General features: G+C 37.1%; 1 protein-coding gene across 2 annotated transcripts in view; it reads right to left on the bottom strand.

The window, feature by feature from the left end:
* LOC134532552 (potassium/sodium hyperpolarization-activated cyclic nucleotide-gated channel 2) overlaps positions 1-14,580 on the bottom strand; it is a 154,823-nt gene extending 140,243 nt beyond the window's left edge. The window contains exon 1 of one of the 2 annotated variants that reach the window (XM_063369070.1): positions 14,110-14,580. In XM_063369070.1, coding sequence (XP_063225140.1) covers positions 14,110-14,375 — 266 coding nt within the window. In that variant the 5' untranslated portion in view covers positions 14,376-14,580. The remainder of the gene's footprint in view (positions 1-14,109) is intronic. The other variant, XM_063369069.1, reaches the window with a different exon arrangement.
* Between the last annotated feature and the right edge of the window lie 5,341 nt (positions 14,581-19,921).

Raw genomic sequence — 19,921 nt, 5'->3', positions numbered from 1 at the left:
GCTTCAGAGATAGAGAGGAGGTGGGAGCAACAGTTCTTGGCTTCAGAGAAGATGAGAGGGAAAGGTGGAGCACGCTCATATTCCCGTGACTGAAGATGCATTGTCCTCGACCTTGACACCTCCTCCTCCCCCTTCGTGCTCAACCATGACGTATCGCCCGCGCGTAGACACAATGGCATGCAAGGTGCCGCAAATGTTTCAGAAGTTAGATGACTTCGCCTTAGGACAAAAGCCGCGCCTTAATGCGTTGCTGCCGTCACATAAATGACCCCACTCACTCTCACTTCTCCATCCCACCTGGCTTTTGTAGCGGATGGAAGAGCTGCGCTTTTGTTTTTTTGTTTTTTAAGGCTGGTAAACTTGTTACAACACCGCTATTCCTGCCGCGTGTTTGCTAATGTCGTGTGCAGGAATACCTTCGAGTTTCATTCTTGAAAATACTATTGTCTCGGAGTTGCTCATGCTAGAGGATTTTAACGGCGATTTTACAAAACTTGCATAAAAAAATTACAAAAAAAAGAAGAAAATTCACGTCTTGAAAAGTTATACTTTAAACTCAGGTAAAAAAAATAAATAAATAAATAAAGATCGTATAACTTCTAAAGGAGCAGCGAATAGAAAGAAATGTTTTTTTTCTTCCCACACACTTGGCTTCCATGTAGGTTTTAAATACCTAGAAGAATAAATGAAGGACCTCGTTTGTCTGTAAAGGACGTGGACCACCAGTTGGGGGTAAAGAATGTCCTTCCTTACTCTATTTCCAAACACCATGCCGTGAACCAGGCTGGTATCTAAGATCCGGGCCAATCTAGTCACGAACTCATAAAAAAAACATGTAATCATTTTTTTTGGTCAGCAAATATCGTTTCGCTTTTTAATTCAACATTTTTGAAGTTATACTATTTTAGACGCGTTATAAAAAAATGACGAGAGTTACTTTTTACGATGCGCACACCGTGCAACGAAATTTTCACAGGATGAAAAAAAGGCTACATATTTAAAAAAGGCTACATACAAATAAAAATTATATATACGCTTTTAAATATTATACTTAAAAGATTGATATTGAATTCTGGACCATAAAATTAAAAATATATATTTATTGTGAATATTAGTGGTAGAAAGTGTGCTTATAAACTTTTTCAATTGTGTTTTCTAGTGTATTTACATAAGTAAGGTTATGTTTTCGTGTGTATAATTAAAAAAAACATTAAATATTCGATTTAATTACAAATTAATATTTATTTAAATTCAACAGAACTAAATAATTAATTTTATACACGTGTTTATTTTAATATTGAATAATAAGTATTTATTTAAAAAAAATTTTAATAGTTTGAGTTTATACTTTACCTACCGTATTTACAATATAATTCCTGTCGTTTTATTATTTTATTTGTATTTATTATTTGCATGCAAAATTAAAGTTAGTGTTTTTATGACGCCAAGGAAGTATAACTTCTAACGCGCGTATGTACATAAGTACACGCGCCCATTTTTTTTATCAATAAAAGAAAATCATGTATTGGAAAGTATTTTATACTGTTGAAGAATATTTTACATCCTTCGCTTTAATGAAACTTAATTTCAATTTTGTGAATCGTCTTGGCTTGTTTCTGTAGAACAGTTTTTTGTAATTCCCGCCACGTTTGGTCATCCTGGTTGTGTAACGTTGTTGTTACCGGGATTCCGGGAGGATAGACATATCGACAAGATTATTTCTTTGTATTCTTTGTATTGAATTAAGTTCATTGTAGCAAACGTTTTAAGACATTTATAAAGATAGTGCATAGTTCTTATGATTCAGTGGAAAGGGTACTTAGCGGGCTGATGCGTAGCGAATGTTTCTAATCTGAAAAGGTCAGCGGGCATGTACACAGAACTGTTTGTGGGACTCGGTATGCTGTACAAACCGAGGATGATTATGCGTGTGCGTCGCTGCTGATTCCTGGAAGCCGGAGTGCCTCGTGACCGGACGCCTGATTAGGGCGTTGCTGGCGGTGGACTGATGTGAGACGCTGAGGGACAGCGGGCAGAGGAGGCTGGGCTTTTGGACGGAGCGGATGTCTAGAATGTAATTATGGTTGTAGCTGACTTGTACGTAAATGAAGTGTAGAGTTGGCAGCAGGAGTAAAAGAGATCTTCCACAGATTCACGGAGTTCCTTCTTGGGTTATCTATCCCTTAATTATGGCTATCAGTGAGTGTAGCGCTCGGCACTTGAACCCACCTAGGCCAGACTGCACAGCAACAGGCAGACGGGTGCTTCAACGGTGAGGGGTCGCAGTCAGCCTCAGCTCTGCCCAGCGGCCGGGCAGGTCGCGGTGGCCCGACAAGGTTTCCTCGCAGCTTCCGCGTTCCGCAAGTTCGGGTCCTTCGCCCGTCGCGAACATTCGCGCCACTCGGCGGCCATTCCCGAGCTTCCCGGTCGGCGAACAACTGGACTGGCCGGGGAGTCGCAAAAAAAAAAAAAAAAAAAAAAAAACAAGAGGCTTCGCTCGGGTGAAGCCACGCCACTTCCAGTTCAACGTGGGACTGATGCAGATGAGTGCACGAGTGAAGAAGAAATGTGAGCGAGTCTTTCAGTGATGTGTGAACATCTAACCTCGGGTGACGAGCACACACGTGTGAGCTCATGCTGCAAATAAACTTATAAAAAAAAACTGGGATCCGAAGTTAAACGTAGGATTCTTAAAAATAACGACGAGCGTGATAAATATACGGAAATATTAATTTTTCAGTGAAATAAAATGGTAAAAGTATTCCCCCTGTTTTAAAAACTAACTATAATTAGGTTTGATGAGATGGTAATAACCTATTTGAACCCAACACAACCCCAGTGCAACCCAGGTTAGGTTATGCTAATTTTTGTTTACTTCCTATGATTTGTCTCGAAGTCGGTGTATTTTATGCGCTTCGGTCGGGCAGGGTGGCTTTTAAGAACAAAAAAGTAAAGTTAAGGAACTCGTTAAAATTTTTATTCTATGCTGAAATATTCTTATATATTATACATATTATCATATACTATTCTAACATATTTCAAGCTGTCATGGTGGACGAACGGATAAAGGCGCATGCTAGTGTTTAGACTATGTTTAAAGTTCAGCACTGTCTAGCGTAACTGCTACTTCGATGAGTGACCAAGATATTTATAAAAGCATTATTTGTATTTATATAAAAATATACGAATGAATCACGCGGATCTGCCATCTTTTCGAGGTTCCTGATACTTCCACGTAGACGCACCACCGTTTTTACGTATTTCCGTTTCATACTAACGAAAGACCGTGTACCGAGAGCTAAGATGTTTGCACATGAAAAATTACAGCAACAGTAAGTCATGTGCAGAATATTTGACTGCGTGTGTTCAAACCTACTGATTCACTATAGCGCATAGCACAGTCGTGCGCATAGAATATAAATTAATATATATATTTTATTTCTCTCACAGACGCATGGCGCACCTGCCAAATGTGAGTACTACAGAACTGTTTATATTTATCAGTCATGTTGTGGAAAGAAATTGACGAGTTGTAAATAAAAAAATTTCGTGGTTAGAATGACTAGCTAAAAGTTTCAAATAACCCAAATGAGTTTTTTTTTTTTGGTGGAAAACTGTGTTCGCAAATTGCTGATCAGATGTTACGGGGTAATAATTTTGTAGGTAACATAGTTATTTACTAACACTACAAACATATATCGGATACATCGCGTAATTTCATTGGCTGGAATGAACAGAAAGATTTCATTTGTGAACCAATTTCGCACAGGTCATATGTCGTGTGCATGACCTGCTATGCACTCGGTTTTTTTTTTTTTTTTTTTAATTTTTTACCCAGCTTAAGTTTGGCACATGGCCCCTTGCGCGACCCTGCCATTGCAACGCCGACAGGAATGGCTTAGTTTCGATTTCCCGAGAGAACAGGAAATATTAATAACCCGTATCCGGACCACGCGGGCGAAGTTTATTATGCGAATGCAAGTTTCAAGCTGTATCTGGTTCAGCCTCGCGGTCTGAATGAAAGTTTAAGATGTTGAACAAGTCGACGAAGCGAAAACAATTTGCATGAACCACAAAGTTTGCAAAAGACTGTAGTTTTCTGGCGCGCGAACCTCGCATCACTGCACTCACTATCGCATATTATGCAATAATTTCTTATTTGATGTTTCTCAATAATACTTAGCTGTAGGTTTCCTCCCGTGTTCATGGATTACATTTTATCTTTAGAGTGACGATTATTCGGCAGATTAAGTGGGTAGTAAAAGTAGACATGGAATAAATATTCATCTACCTCACGTTGCTGAATGGATTACAGAACTATTAACACGCCCTGAACCTGTTATAAACCAGTAAGACAAGTGGTTACTCATTCACATGTACCACACCTTATTGACCAATGAGCTTCGACATGTAAATAATTGATACAATTGTGGCTATTATAATCTTTCACTAAAGCAGACAATGTGTAAATAGTGACACTTTCATTTTGCTAGCATTTCACTCCGTTGATTGATGAACTTTTTTTTTAGATCGACGATGCCTCTGAATGGAGTATAGGAACAATTTGTTTTGGTCACCGCACAATGCGCTTCGTGCAGACGATGTGACACGACCACGGATCTGTCTCTCTCCGTGGCTCCTCTTTTAAAACGCCTTCTCTTCTCCTGCAATTGTACCGGTGATGAACCCCCCTTCTCCCGAGCGATCACCAGCTCGCTGCGGCAGGAGCCGGCGACCTACGCACCGCTCATCTCCTAATTAGTGGTAACTATCGACATGAGCGCGCTCCCGTGTCGATCAGCGGCGGTTTGCCGGCGTCTGGAGCGATGCTGCCATCACTTAGAAACGCACAACTTTGAAACACACGACTTTGAAATGTACAAGATAGAATCTTCTAAGTTACGACAGTTATAAGTTATGACCTTCTAAGGTATGATGTTTCTAAGTTGTGTGTTTCTACACTGAAAAAAAGATATAATTGCAAGGTTATCTTAGTGAAAAAACTGAGTTATTTTTTTTTAAAAGGAGCAAGAAAACCTTTTTATAATAAAAATGATGAAATTTTTTTATCAATTTTTACATTAGGAAATATGATTTTTCTGATATTATTCGTTTAATATTTCCATGAATTTCGAGAATGCGAATATTAGTTACATCACTACATGGGCGTATATCACGTGGGGGGGGGGGGAGGAGGCAGCCCTCCCACCCCGGCTTTAAGAAACCCCTCACTCAGGGGACCCGCTTGCACTTGCAAATATGTGACTGTGAAACAGGGTTGATAAACATAAATTCCATAACTTTGTACCATGGAATATGTTCTGTATATTTTAAAGTTTTCAGGAATATAGTCTGTGACATGCATGGTGGTAGCAGAGCGTGGTTGCGAAACACGGATCTTCGTGGTTATGGGCCCAGCATGCATTTTTTTTGTACTGGGGGGCGGTTTAAGGTAAGTTTGCTGTGGCGTTCTGCGCCATCAAAAAGCCAAAATATGTGCAGTATCTAACATGCTAGCACCTAATCAATAAATTAGTTGTGTCGATTACATTCCCACACACTAAACTCTTGGGCTCCCTTTGCGAATCCTCCAGATTCGCGCCTCTGCATGAATGTATGCCGTACTGGTCTCACCGGCATGAGGCAGGATGAGCCTCGCCTGGGCGCGGGGAACCAGGCGAGGGGCGGTGAAGGTCGCAGCGACCGCGGAACTCGGCCATCACGGAGGCAGCAGACCAGGAGAGGCATAGCTGTAATTAGGACCCTGCAGTGGCCGCGAGCCGAGATGTTCGTCCAGATACCTGCGCGCGTCGCCACGGTCAGGCCCAGGAGACTGTCATCGGACTATACGGGCCGAGTCGCCATTCGACCTGCACCCTTTGGCTGCAGGGAAAATATGTTAAAATCGTCTATACGACTGATGATCTAGAGTACTATCCCAAAGTTGTTATTATGCCTTTGTATTTGGAGCGAAACAATTTTTTTTTTTTTACTGAATACAGCAAATAAAGTATTTAATATAAAACACTGAACTTCTCGGAGGTGTTTAAGTAAAAATATTTCTACAACTACCCCGTGAAAATTGTCTATAGTTTTAATTTTGCATGTTAAAGCTATGTCCCTTCAACCAGCAATTAGTTATTTTCGTGGTGACATGTATACTAGTTAACCCACTACGCGGTTCAGTGCATGAAAAGTATTGAATTTAAATTGAATACTATTTTTACAGTGACGGGTCGACGAAAGGTAGGAAGCATTAAAAGCGATCAAGAGATTAAAAAAAAAAAAATCTAAGAAATTTTTAAACGAAGAAAACTATCTCAAAAATTTAATAACATTTAAAAACTAAATGTATATCCATTCTTGAGGTTTTTCTATTAAAAACCAGTGTAAATAAAAAATTATTTCTGTCCTTAAAATTATTTTAAAACTTTTTTTTCTGTCCTATCAAGCGACAATTTGTGTGCCCGACGGGATTAATTAGCAAACACGCTGACAAAATTGACTTTTGCTTATAAACAGCAGCCTAAAACACCAAATTCCATATTTCTAAGTTCAAAAATGACAAACTTCCATAGAAACTTTCATCACCCGTTTGAACCCCTTAGGAAATGAATTTTTTGAAAAAATCCCTTCTTTAAATGCTTCATCTACGATATATTAGGAGACAATATGCACAATTTCATGCTTCTAGATCCACCGGCTGTTTAAGCTTTGCGTTGTCTGTCAGTCGGTGTTAGAGTTACAATTCACAGGCATTCAGTCACCTCCGCGTACTTTCAGAGTGTACCCTGCGGTGGCCACAAGACTGGTCTTTGTTTTCAGAAGCGAACCCCGTGTCGTGGAAGTATCTCGGGTTCGCGGGGGAAACGGAACCGCAGATGCGGCTGGGTTTGAGGAGGCGGTCTCTCCATGATGTTTGGCTCCGACAGAAAGGAAGCTCGCGAAGTGGTGTCCTCGCCAGGCACTTCCCAGGAAGGACCAGTTCGGCGCGTGAGGTAGGAGTGTGTGTGTGTGTGGGGGTCTGTGGGTTGCACACACGAGCAGAATGGAGAGAGTTTGTCAAGGATGTGGAGGAGGAGGGATGGACCACTTCCCGCCTGCTCCCCCGAGAGACGACCCCAGCTCTCCCCTTGTCGTCCACGCAGGAAACACGAGTGTCCGCGCAGCTCGCTGGTCGTCACTGACCCTCGTGCTCCGGACAAAGAAAACATCCCTCGGATATCAAGAGTTCGCCTGTTTCAAAGCAACGCATCTGTGGGCCCAAAATGTAGGCTTATCATCGACATAAACAGAAAATTGGTTTTTCTGTAAAGTCGATTTACGGACGATAGTTTAACGTGACAACGTCATAACAAAACATTGATGAAATTATTGCATACGTTTATGAATAAAATTGAATCATTTTTATTTTAATAATAAAAGAACAAATACTTGAAATTATACTAGTGATCAGATTTTTAAAATGCAAGTATAATTAACCTTTATTGCCGAAATTGTTGTTGTAATAAGCAATGAAAACCACATTAACTTTTCACTTCACTTTATAAACAGTCGACGAAACAGTTCACGTGTAGATGTAAGTTGTGTGCTGCCGCTGTCTTTCTTCTCCTCGGACGCATAGGCCAATCGAGTGGAAGAGAGATAGATGCGGCGCAAGCGTACAATGAGCGTAACGGGACACAGCGTAACGGAAAAATGTGCGTAACGGGACACTTTTTCGTGCGTGCAGCCGGCGTTCATCGATTTATTAGATGTTGTCACGTCAAAATGTAAATGTTCGCTTGAACAAAATAGCGAATCTCCGAAAGTTCTTCAGCGATCGCTTTGAAATTTTGAATCATCGTTGCGTTCGTATACGCGCGTGTTTTATTATACCTGTGTCACACCTGTGACAGGTAAAAGTATTGCTAAAAATATAGATAGGTAAAACATTTATTTTAAATATTATAGAGAGATAGCGAGAGAGATAAAATGAGTGAAGTATGTATAAATATACATACAGTTACCTATGTATTAACATAGAAACATAGATACAGAATTAGAGGGAGAGAGATATAGAGATGCTTTATGTGTACCTACTTCAAACCAATTACAAAAAACTGAGCCATTAAACGCATGCCGGGCTAGCTAGTAGTTAATATATTTTGATACTTTCAAGTATTTTATTGAGATGATTTTCAATTTAGATTAACTCAATGTTTAATAATATAAACTTAACCTTTATTTAAAAGCTGTATTATTTTCCAGTTAAAGTGATGCCTTGAGCTGTTAGATAATGATTCAAAGTAAGTATTCTTGAGTTAAGTTTCTGATTTGTAAATTTGACGGATTAAATAAAACATTACTGAACTGGTAACCAAATTTTGGTAAAATTCCAATTTTGAGAAAATATTTTTTTTAAAGCCAACGTGTACTCATTTATTCCAATAGTAAATAAATTATGAAAATAGGGAAAATGGTTTTTAAAAAACTTGGTAAATTATTCAGGTTTCCTTTAACAGATAACTTTAAATATGAACTAAAGAGACATTGTATTTTATGCTATTCCTGATGCTATTGCGTGTTTTTGTATATTTTCTGGCTTATATAAATAATTAATAATATATCACTCATCTTGTGAAAAAGTTTTTTCACGAATAAAGTGGTCTGAGTGTACGTCCTTCCGAAACTACTTCTAAATCGGGATGCATGTTTATTATTTTCGATTGTTTTCGTCAGTTACGATGTTTTCGCTCCGTAACGACGGCAACATTTCTCTGTCTACAATCGTCTCCGATGTTGCTGCTCTTTAACAAGCCATTTAGGAGCGTGTTGTTATGTTAGTCGAGGGGCACTTCGCCGTAAAAGTCTTCAGTGAAGATAACGATGTCTACACTGGCTGATTAGCTGTTGTTAGACTACTCAAAGTGCATATGTAAGTATATTGAAATTGAAGACAATGTTAAGGTTAAATATATCAATGCGTAATAGAATCAAAAAATTTAAATTCCGAAGGCAAATTGAAATTTTTTTTTCTTTGTAACGAAAAAAAAATATCGCTTACAGTTCCCTTGAATTGAAATAATTTTAAGGAAATTTACAACATTGCTGATTTACACTGGATGCATAGAAAAACATTAAGAATGTAATTGAATTTTTTCTTACTAGTCTTCCCAACTGGAAGAATAATTAAAAGAAAATGGCTTCTTTGTAGAGCCGAAAGTTTGGTCACCTGGAATTCTGGGACCAAGAACAGTTAACACCCAAGATACACGTTCTTGGAACAAATAATTAGCAGGTTTCAGTTGTTGGCAAGACTGTTTCTTTCCCGAACTCTCTTTTCTAAGAATGCCTTGAGGTATCTTTGTGGCTTCCCGGAAAACTTGCTATAACTTGCTTGAAATAAATAAGGTTCTTCTTTTGAGTTCTACCAACAAAATCTACAAAGCAGGCATTTAAGTTGAATAATGCTTCAAAATTTATCTTAACTCGCATTGGCAGAACATACAGCTAAGTTGAATAGCAAATTAAAATGTATTTATTTAATATTTGTTTGAAAATGCAGCCACATAATGTTTGGCTCTATTGAATCAAATAAATACCTGCTTGCCCCAAACCACTGATTTACCCAATCACTTGCCTAAACAACGAAATCTGTATCTCTCAATATTTAACATCATCAGAAAGAAGTGAGGCCATAAAAATCGAAGAAGTAATCTGTGGTATCTGAGCAGAGTCAAAAAGTACTTAACTGTCCCGAGATTACATTGTACAGCCGTCCTTGTGTTATTTCAGAAGACCATGAGCGGAACAAATGTGTTTTAAATAGCTATCCTTATCGCATGAGCAATGAACGGTAGCTTGTGTTGTTTAGTTACACGGTAAAGTGAAAGTTCAGTCTCTCTTCAAATACAATTCACTTGAAAACATAAACATTGTATATATTCAATATTTTTGTTTGGGAAGCCTGGTGAAATAAATTTTTACCGAATCGGTATTTAGGTCTAAAATGTATATGTTTATTATATAACTTGTAATAATAAGTTTAAATATTTTTGAAAATATGTCAGTATTTGCAATTTATCACGGCTGGAGAATCAAGGATGTGAAACAATTTTTTAAAAATAAATTTGTGCAAATTTTTACAACGAATCATAACAGTTACATAAAAATTAATAGATTTATAACAAGACCTGATATTTTCTAATTAGACAAGACGGATGTATAGTTCACCCTGCAAAATCAAACAGCTTAGTTCTTATTAATTACAGAACAAAGATTTTCCCGGTGGAACAAATGAATGCTCGGAACTTTTTTTAAAGAGACTGTTACGTAATACAAATTCATGAATTTATGCGTTAAGCTCACTAACACCTGTAATGTTAATTTTAATATTCGGTCATAGAATACAAGCTTAGTAAACAGTATTAAGGTTCCCATAAATTAACTAAAGTATATTGGTCTTGAATTATTTTTATAGAAGTAATGGGTAAATTTAATTCCAAGTTTCTCATGTAAAATGTTTTCACAATATTTATTAACCCGTGTTGAAAGCATTTTTAAGCGTTCTTTGTTTGACGGCTAAGGAATTTTTTACAAAGTAACTTTCCTACATTTTACAATATCTAAAAATTTTCCTTCTTTCAAATATATCAGATGTAAAATATGTTGCTTACACATAAATTTATTACGTCATAATTTTTTTTACTTAATGTACGCAGTATTCGTTTATTGTAGAATAATTTTTGCTAAGTATTTTAGCAAACGCAATTAATTTCACCACGTCCTAGGTGATATACAGCCAATCAAAATTATTACAGCACTTATTACCCATGCGATTCATCTAATTTTGTTTTTACTGTACCGTCGAAATTCTAGTAATCACGACATTTTACGGAAACACCCGAACAGCCATAACGCGTTTATCCCCCGACGAGACGTCCTTGCCTCTGTGTGACCTTGGGTTCTTGGTTCTTACGCTTCACGCTGTGGGTAGTGACAAGGAGCCTACCTACTTAACTCACAAACACTGCGACTGAAAGTCACTTGCGTGTCCGAGTGTTAACTTCCTTTGTTTGCAGCTTATCATGAAGGACTATATCGCTTCCTATTACAATACATACGACCACGGCGTGAACCGTTGTAATCACACTTCTAATAGCCGGCACACGTTACAATTACCATTGTTACGATGGTGCAGTGTTTTGTTTGTATACACAAAAAGATTGTTAACATGTTACTGGTAAAATACTTATAGTTCATTCAACCTATGATTCTGCAGCAAATTTTCACTCAAGCAAAACGACTCTACAAAGTATAAATAAAAATATATCCAGCTTTTAACATACTTCTTATTCAGGAAAAAAAATCAATTAAATGATTTTATTAACTATTTTGGCCACTTGTATGCACCAGTAGACATTTTACGAATATCTCGCCATTTAACTTAATCATATTGAAAACATTTCATAACTAAAATCAGTATTATTTAAATAATTTTTACTACTGAAAATTAAAAGTATAATTTTTTATATTTTCAGCATGTTATTGATATTAGTTAAAAAATGTTATTGAAATGTTATTTCGAAAATTGTTAAATTGTTTTCCGAAACAGAAAGAAAGATTTCGTAAGAAAATAAGTGCTTTTTTTTACGCTAAAGCTGCCTTATTACAGAAATTCGTCCTTGACATAATTTAAAAGATAGATTGTAGGAAAGAAGAATCATCCCGAATAATACAGTGTTCTTCATATAGACACGGTAAGATACACTGAAAATTACTTTTGATATAATATTTATGGCCGAAGTCACTTAAAATCTTTGCCGAAGTTACCTGGCACTTGCAATGCTGTTGGGCTCACCTTCACTGACAAAAGGCCTCATAACGTTAATGTAAAACATAAGTAATTATAAAATATGCAACACCCAAAACAAACGGTGCTAAAACTTTGCCTGGTAAAAAAAAAAAAACATTTTGAATAGATGTTTGAGTAGAACACAGAACTCAATGGGAGATTAGTTATTTGAATTTTTTTTTCGAATGAAAAAATAATGAACCTGCTCAGTACTGACCTATTAGGAAACGTGGATATTCATAAACGTTTGCAATAGTTTATTTCTACGTGTAGCATGACAAACACAGCTCTAACATGAGATATGCTTTTAACAGATTAAAAAAATAATTGTGTTTGTATTTAAAAAGATTTTATTTTCGTTGAGGTTAAACTCGAACCAATGAAAACTATGTTTCTAGTTTCATGCTAAGTGATCACACGGTAACAAATGTAATTTGTGTGAGAGTTTTATGTTATAAATTATTCACTGAGATAGTGAGACAACAAAATATTTAAAACGACGATACTTCAAAGACTTTTGTGGGGTCCGAACTACTTTTGCACAGACTCGAGGCCGATAAAACTGAGCAATGATGGGGTTGGGATTCGCACCCACAACCCTCGTCATACAAGTGAAACGCGCAAGGGAACAAACAGCCAAAAAGTACCGTTCTGACTTAAAAGGAAACATAGACATAGCTCAGTAACTAATTGGAATCCATGCTTCAGCACAGAGCACCGTGACGAAGAACAATACAAAAAATGTTTCTATACCTGTAAATGGAAGAAGTTAAACGGTAACTCTTTTGCATACTTTAGGTAAAAATTAATTCATAGGAAATTCAACAAACGTTTTTAAAAAATTCCCCTTACAGTGTATTGGTTTTAGAACGTTCAAAAATGATTTTTTAGAGTGTCCACATTAGAGAGACCGTCAAGTTTTTCGTTTCTGTGCACGTTGCGATTCTGGCCTCATTGTCATTTAAAGTTGCACAAGCTGTGCTCATACCTGCTGACGACGTTTCTTCCCCCCTCCCTCCTTTTTTTACTACCCAGAACTTGCCACGAGCGTGTACGAACGTGAGTAAACATTGCGGCGAGGAAGGTGATCTGTGCTAGCGAGTCAGCAGTAAACTTTCGTCAATGTATCCGTATTTACAAAGAATAACTACAGTTCGGTATACGACATTCGTATACACTAATACACAACCATAAGAAACACTATTTTTAAATTTTTAATTTGAATAACTTGTTAGAGATGTTTACAATAAGAACGACGCTTAATGGTATGTACTCTGCACCACGAACTCTCAGTAATAAAAAAGATAATTAATATCTGTGTCCGGAAATAGTATATAATTATTCGCTTTAATTTTTTTTGCAAATATCAAAGAAAAACATGACAACCGACAAACCCATTATTTGAAACTAAGTTACCACTGCGATTAAAGTTTTCAGTGAAATTTTTCATTCAAATGCATCACTATTACCAGAAAAAAATTTTATTTCTAAAAACCCGCTAAGCAAGAGATACAGTATTATAAATTATTTCAAAAGAAATGTTATATGAGAAGAGGGAAAAAAATCATAATTATTTCCGGACTTGTATGGTTTCATTACAAAATAATTTTTTTGGGTAATAATAAGTTTAGAATTATTTTATTTTATTTTTTGTTTAAAGTCAGGATGCACCCAAGAAAGCCTTAAATCGACATCTAACACACTTTAACGAACATGATAAAGGCCCGTCTACAACAGTACGAACATGTAAGCGTTCCGTGTTCTTATCCTAATGTGAATGACGTCACATTGTCGCACGGAAAACATTCCAGTCAAACAATCGCGATGTCCGATGACCGAATCTACCGATCTATCAAGTAGTCACCAGAGCGAAAGTAAACATAGAGCGCCAAAATATTAGTTTTTTCGATAGTTTTATTTTCTGTGCTTTGCAAATGTGAGTACATACGCAGCTAGGTATTGAGTATATTTTTAACTTGTGAAAATTTGTGGGAGTTGAATAGTATTTATTTATCCTGCAAGGCAAAAGTAAATGGTGAAAGTGGTCCGTTTTACGTTCACCTTTTGAAACGGTTATATGCTACCAAAGGGCACAGGACTGGGGGGAAAAAAAGTTCAAGTTGTCCAAAGTGTTCGGACCAGGAACCATGGGCCAGCCAGTTACCGTCGAACACAGTTCAGGGCACTGCGACTCTAGAGACAGGTCGCGGCGACACCCGGGGGAAGCCATGCACCAGCGGGGAGACACCAGGAGGCGGTGACCGGGTACTGACCTGAAGCTGGAGCACGGGTGGATGACCCAGTGGCCGGCCGCGCGCTGCCGTATGCGCTCCTTCATGAGCGCCTTCTTGCTGCCGAACAGCTTCATGGCCAGCTTGTTGTCCGTGGGCTGGAACAGCGCCTGCAGCTGGTTCTTGAGGAAGCTCTGCTTCTCGGTCTGCGGCCCGCCCGGCGGGTTCGGCCCCGGCTCCTCCTTGGGCGTGCCGTACAGGCTGACGTCGTCGCCGCCGAAGTGCACCTTGCCCTCCTTGTAGTTCATGTTGGTGAGCGAGTTGGAGAGGCGGTAGTCGGCGATGAGCAGGGTCTCGTCGTCCAGCGCGGTCACCAGCGAGTCGGTGCACGTGTTGGTGTTCTCGATGCTGATCTTGACGGAGTCATCGTGCGCGAGCGGCGCCGGCGGCGGGGAGCGGATCTGCTCCTCCGACTGCGCGGCCCCGGCGCGCAGCCGCCCGTTGGCGAGCTTGAGACTGGGCGCGCGCCGCGCCCGCCGGCCCCCTCCCTGGTCGCCGTCGCGCTCCTGGTCCCTGCAACAGCCGCGAGGGGCGCGCGCGTCAGTGCGGCGCGCGCCGCCGAGCCGGGCGCACCGCTTCCCGCGGTCCGCGCGACTTGGCTCAGACTCCATGGGGCGGAGTGGCGTATTGAACACAGAGGCCTGCTGTTAGAACTGGGAATTATTTTTGATGTCTTATAAATTTTTTTTAGCAATGAATTAAACATAGCTGCCATTTGCAATTGAAACTGAGGTAATGGTTTTTAACACTTATAATTTGCGGGTATTCGGTTTTTAATTTTTCAAAATAAAGCATTTTATCTATAGTAAACATTCATGGTGAACATTACCTGAAATAAACGACCCCACAAAAAATAAAGATCGCCAACATTTACTTTCGAAATCTTAGCGACTTTTAAGGTTACCTTGCCTATAAATATCGCACAGTCCACTGATTTCCAAAGGAAAAAAAAACAGCGTTAGTTAAAGCATTGAGTTGCGACTCTTTACCTTCTTTGCTTTGTGCACGACCTACTGGTAAACACTGGCCATCAACTGCCAATAGAACTGTCCAAGTCAACACGTGCTCTGAGTTGCAATTTCACACAGCAGTTACAAAAACATCAAACACTGCACTGAATCAGAGACAAACAACTACACATGTACGTCCCCAACAGCTTGCAAGCACCGTCCGCTACGACACAGTTTTGACAGTTCTCTTAGCAAGTAAAGTTTCAATGTTTCATACCACGCGTGGAAGTTAAACATATAGGTAAATATATTACATTTGTACATTTTGTCAATGGAACAGAAATAATCAATGTACAATTACAGATGTTTTTAAATTTGTACATTTACGTGAAAACTAATTTATCATTTCAAAATAGTTTTTTGCAGTAATACTGGGTCCAGATTCTTACTCTGGTATTTATGATTTGTGTTGTCTCCGTACCTCCAGTATTTAGAGTTAATTTAAAACTGTTCCCTGAATAGCTTTCCAGTATTAACTGCGCACATTAATAAGCATCCAATTATTAAATATTCGATTATCTTTCCCATGGTTTGAAGAAATAATGCTTTATTGAAAAATTGATTAAAATATAAAATTTTCGTAAAAATTATTTCTCAGTATTATCTTGAAAAACGTATTTAATGATGCAAATTAACCATAGCCATGGATTGTACAAAGTTTCAGTATATGTTTTGTAGTATAAAAAATATTTTTTGGCAACTGTTTTTCAAAGAAAGCTTTTATAAAAGAACAGAATTTGTGTGTGCGTGTGTTCGGTGAGAAACCGCCATGAACTTGAAGTATTATCAGCCTCAAACTGGCTATAGTTTAATTCAGGGTCTTTTTCACAAACAATGTAGCCTATAACGTAAGCCACATGGCTGGGCAAAAATTTAACAAGTGCCATTTTATCCACATAAATATTTAAGTTAAATTTTTTTTTTAAATATCATCTTAGTCATTTTGAAGACACCGTGGCCACAGAAGTGCACACAGTGCAAATACCGATACCTATACAATGGAGACGGAGAGATAAGGTATAGCGATAAGACAATGGACTATCCTCACAAAAGATCGTAATTTGCGTCCCGATACGGCCATAAAATATTATCCAATAAAACAAAAAAAAATACTCACACCTCTTTCCATTACCATTATAAAAAAACATTTTTTGGCCACCACAATACTAAAATTTTACTGGTAAAAACACAATTTTGTTGATAATATTAAGCCACTTCATATACACCACAAAATTATTCTGTTGTTAACACAACATAATTAGTAAGGTTTATATTTACAGTAATATTTTCTGTGGCTACAAAACTTTTTTGCGATGATTGTTTGCCATTCTGCCCAGTGCCACAGTAGCTATTACTCAAATGACAGTCACACCATAAAGCAGAAAAACTACAAAGTATGCGAAACCGTTCTTCTGACTTTGTTGGTATCTCCGAGATTTTAATGAATCAATTTTAAGGTGAAATTTACGGCTTACTTAAATAATTTTTAACGACAATTTTTGAAGCTATGTAGAGAGTTATGAAAAAATGAGAGTGAATTTTTATATGCGCGCGCACCATGCAACATAATTTCTAAAGGATGATAAAAGGGCTTCATGTAAATTCTAATAATTAAATATGTCCATTTAAATCTGATAGTTTACTGATGGCTTTTGAAATTTGTCCATATCATTGAAACATTTATTTTTTTGTGAATATTGGTGATTCACCTTTTAAAGTGTATTTTCAATTGTATATAAGTGAGGTAAGGTTATACTTCTTTAGGTGCTTTATAAAAAACTTTTAGTTAAAAAATTAAAAAATCGCTTTTGTCGTTTAATGGACTAATAATAAAAAATAAATTGTAATTTTAGTTTTTGGCCAACAGCCAAATAATGCAGCACAACTCTCTGTATAACTAAAAACGTAGGGTGCTTGAGATCATTTGTCTTAAATTTTCTATCAGTAATAAAAGTATGATTTATTATAGATTTTATATCTCTAATTTTAGGATATATTCATTACGAAAATGAAACAAAAGAACACCCCATGCTTTTAATTATACAGAGTTGTGGTTAACTAATTGACTGTGGGACAAAAAATTTAAGTTTAAATAAATATATATTTTATTTTTAATTAATAAGCTGGTTATTATTAGTATTTTAAACTGTAAGTTTATTTTATACTTTTTAATCTCAAAATAAAATAGAAATATTGAATATGAATAATTTAAACAAATTAAAAATACTAAATATGTGTGATTAAATAATTTATTGGTTTAAATGAACCTAAAACTAGTCACGAATGTTTACGTAATCTAGTCATTTCAGCTATTGCGTCAACAAAAGATGGAACTTGTCTTGTTATCTTAGAGCACTCAAGTTCTTCTACTTGGAGACGATCCAGTGACTTTGCGCGACTAAGAGCTATTTAAACCTGAACGGCAGCAAAGAGACGCGATCCCAAATGAATAACTGCATTGTCTATAGTGTAGTCTTGCATTTTATGCACGGTAGATGCCCAACTTAGTACTAATGGCAACATTCGCCTTTCAGCAGTACCAAAGTTGTATTACGTTGGAAAATAAATGACTATTGGTTTAATTATATGTGCACCATCTGTGCATAAATTAACACTGACTGATGGAATGTTCGTATCATACACCAGATAATTTCAGATATAGTATCCATTTTGCCATTAACGAACACCCGGCACATTTTCCCCCATAATACGACCTCGTAAACACTCTTAATCAAAATATAATATATATTTTTTAAATTTTCGGAAAATTAGGGGCATTACGTCCCTCTCCAACTCCCCCCACCCCCCCCCCCCCTCCGATGGAGAGAAGACGAAGTCCGGACACATTTTCCACCATAACACAACCTCGAAAACACTCCAATTCAAAAAACTTCGAGTTTTAAAATTTTTGAAATTTTGGGTTATTAAGTTTTCCCACCCCCCTCCCTCCACTGGGGTAAACGTCGACCCCGGGAATATTCCCACCATGCTTCGACCTCGTGGATACAAAAAAAACTGGGTTATTACTAATAGCTCGAAATTATTGTTTTTTTTTTTTTTTTTTTTTTTTGGCCCTCTGACCCTCACTCCTCCTTAACAGTGAGGTCTTAAGTTATCAAATATTGTATTATTGTTAGGTTATTTATATGAATGCAAATTTTCAACACATGCGGACGTAAAAAAAGTGTGTAAAAATTGTATGGAAAGATTGTATTACATAGTCCATTCATACATACAGGTGAAACTAATAAAAGCGTGGTAAAATAAAACATGATGAAAATGAATTTTTACGATACGCGCGCTGATTGCAAACAGAACGTGACAGAATGAAAAATGTTTACATACAAATAAAAATTATATATGAGCTTTAAAATCATATACTTTTGAGATTGATATCGAATACAAAACTAAAAACACTAATTTACTGTAAAAATTTTTGTAAAATGAATTGATTTTAAAAACATTTCCAGGTGGATTTATGTTTTTAAGGTAATGTTCCCGTATGTATTATTTATTTGCATCATAAATTATTTTATTATATTATTCAATGAATATATTAGACTACCTATTCAGTATATTAATGTGTTTATATTATTAATTAAAAATTTGTCTCGATATTTTAGTTAATTAAAAAATTGGTTTTAATTGCTTAGTTTTATATACATATTGAATTTATACTTTACCAACTGTATTTATGATATCACCAGCGTTCTTTTTATCATTTTTACTACGCCAAGTTTAAGTGCAACGTCTAACGAAACATGCATAAAGTTCGCGCATTCATTTCTTTTTTTAGGTTTAACAGGTTGAAGGATATTTCCGTTTGCCCCCCCCCCCCTCCCCCTTCTAGACTTTGGGCGGCGCGGAGCAGTGAACTGGCACACGGCCAGGGCACAAGCGGCTGACAGCACAAGGCCTCTCCCCCGAATGAGAGCTGTTTCTTGGCGCAGGATGGGAATAAAGACCCTCCCCCCTAACCACATTAAAAAAAAAAAGAATTACTATCTCGTTGGAAATTGTTTTCATTATACTTGAGCAAACCATCCTCCCTTAAACACTAATTTGGGGTAACTGTTCCTTATTGCGTATCCAGTTGAACTTATAAAATAAAATAAAAATGGAGGATCCAATTGGTGTGTGTGTTTTTTTTTTTTGGAATGCATAGCTGTAGAATAACAAAAGATATTTGACTTTGGAAATATGTATGAAACTTGGAGCAACATTGTCCTTTGTAACATATCAAATAGTTATTTAATATAAAATAAAAAACAAAGTAATCAGTTGAATGATTTTTTGTGGTTCGAAAAAAGTATATATATGTTGAAGATATGCATTGTAAAGCTTTGGTGCAAACTGGATACATTCACCCTAATTTTTTATAGAGTAATTTTAATTTTGGCCATTTCAGCGTCGCTAATAACCGCTGTGACTTATTTAGACGATCAAAATGTTACAAACACGACTTGCGTAGAACTCTAAATTAGAATTCCTCGCACAATTACTACAGCGTCCCACCCATGCCTCGCCCGGCACTTGAACCCAGAACCTCTCGTAACATGAGCTGGTTTATTATTTTTATTTAATGTTTTTTAAATGTTTTATAATAATTTAAGTTTTAAATTTTTAGCTAGCTGATGATTTTCATCACCGACCAGCTAACCTTCACCCCTTTATTTAATTGTTATTTCTTATAGTTGTAGTGTTTAGTGTGACAGTTGCACTGACTTCGACAAATTGGTGACAAATTTTAACGCTTACAAATTCGCACCCATGCCTTACCCGGG

The sequence above is a fragment of the Bacillus rossius genome, chromosome 6 (genome assembly GCF_032445375.1).
Source record: "Bacillus rossius redtenbacheri isolate Brsri chromosome 6, Brsri_v3, whole genome shotgun sequence".
Taxonomy (NCBI): domain Eukaryota; kingdom Metazoa; phylum Arthropoda; class Insecta; order Phasmatodea; family Bacillidae; genus Bacillus; species Bacillus rossius.
The sequence above is the reverse complement of the archived record's forward strand: the minus strand, read 5'-3'. Positions and strand labels throughout refer to the sequence as shown.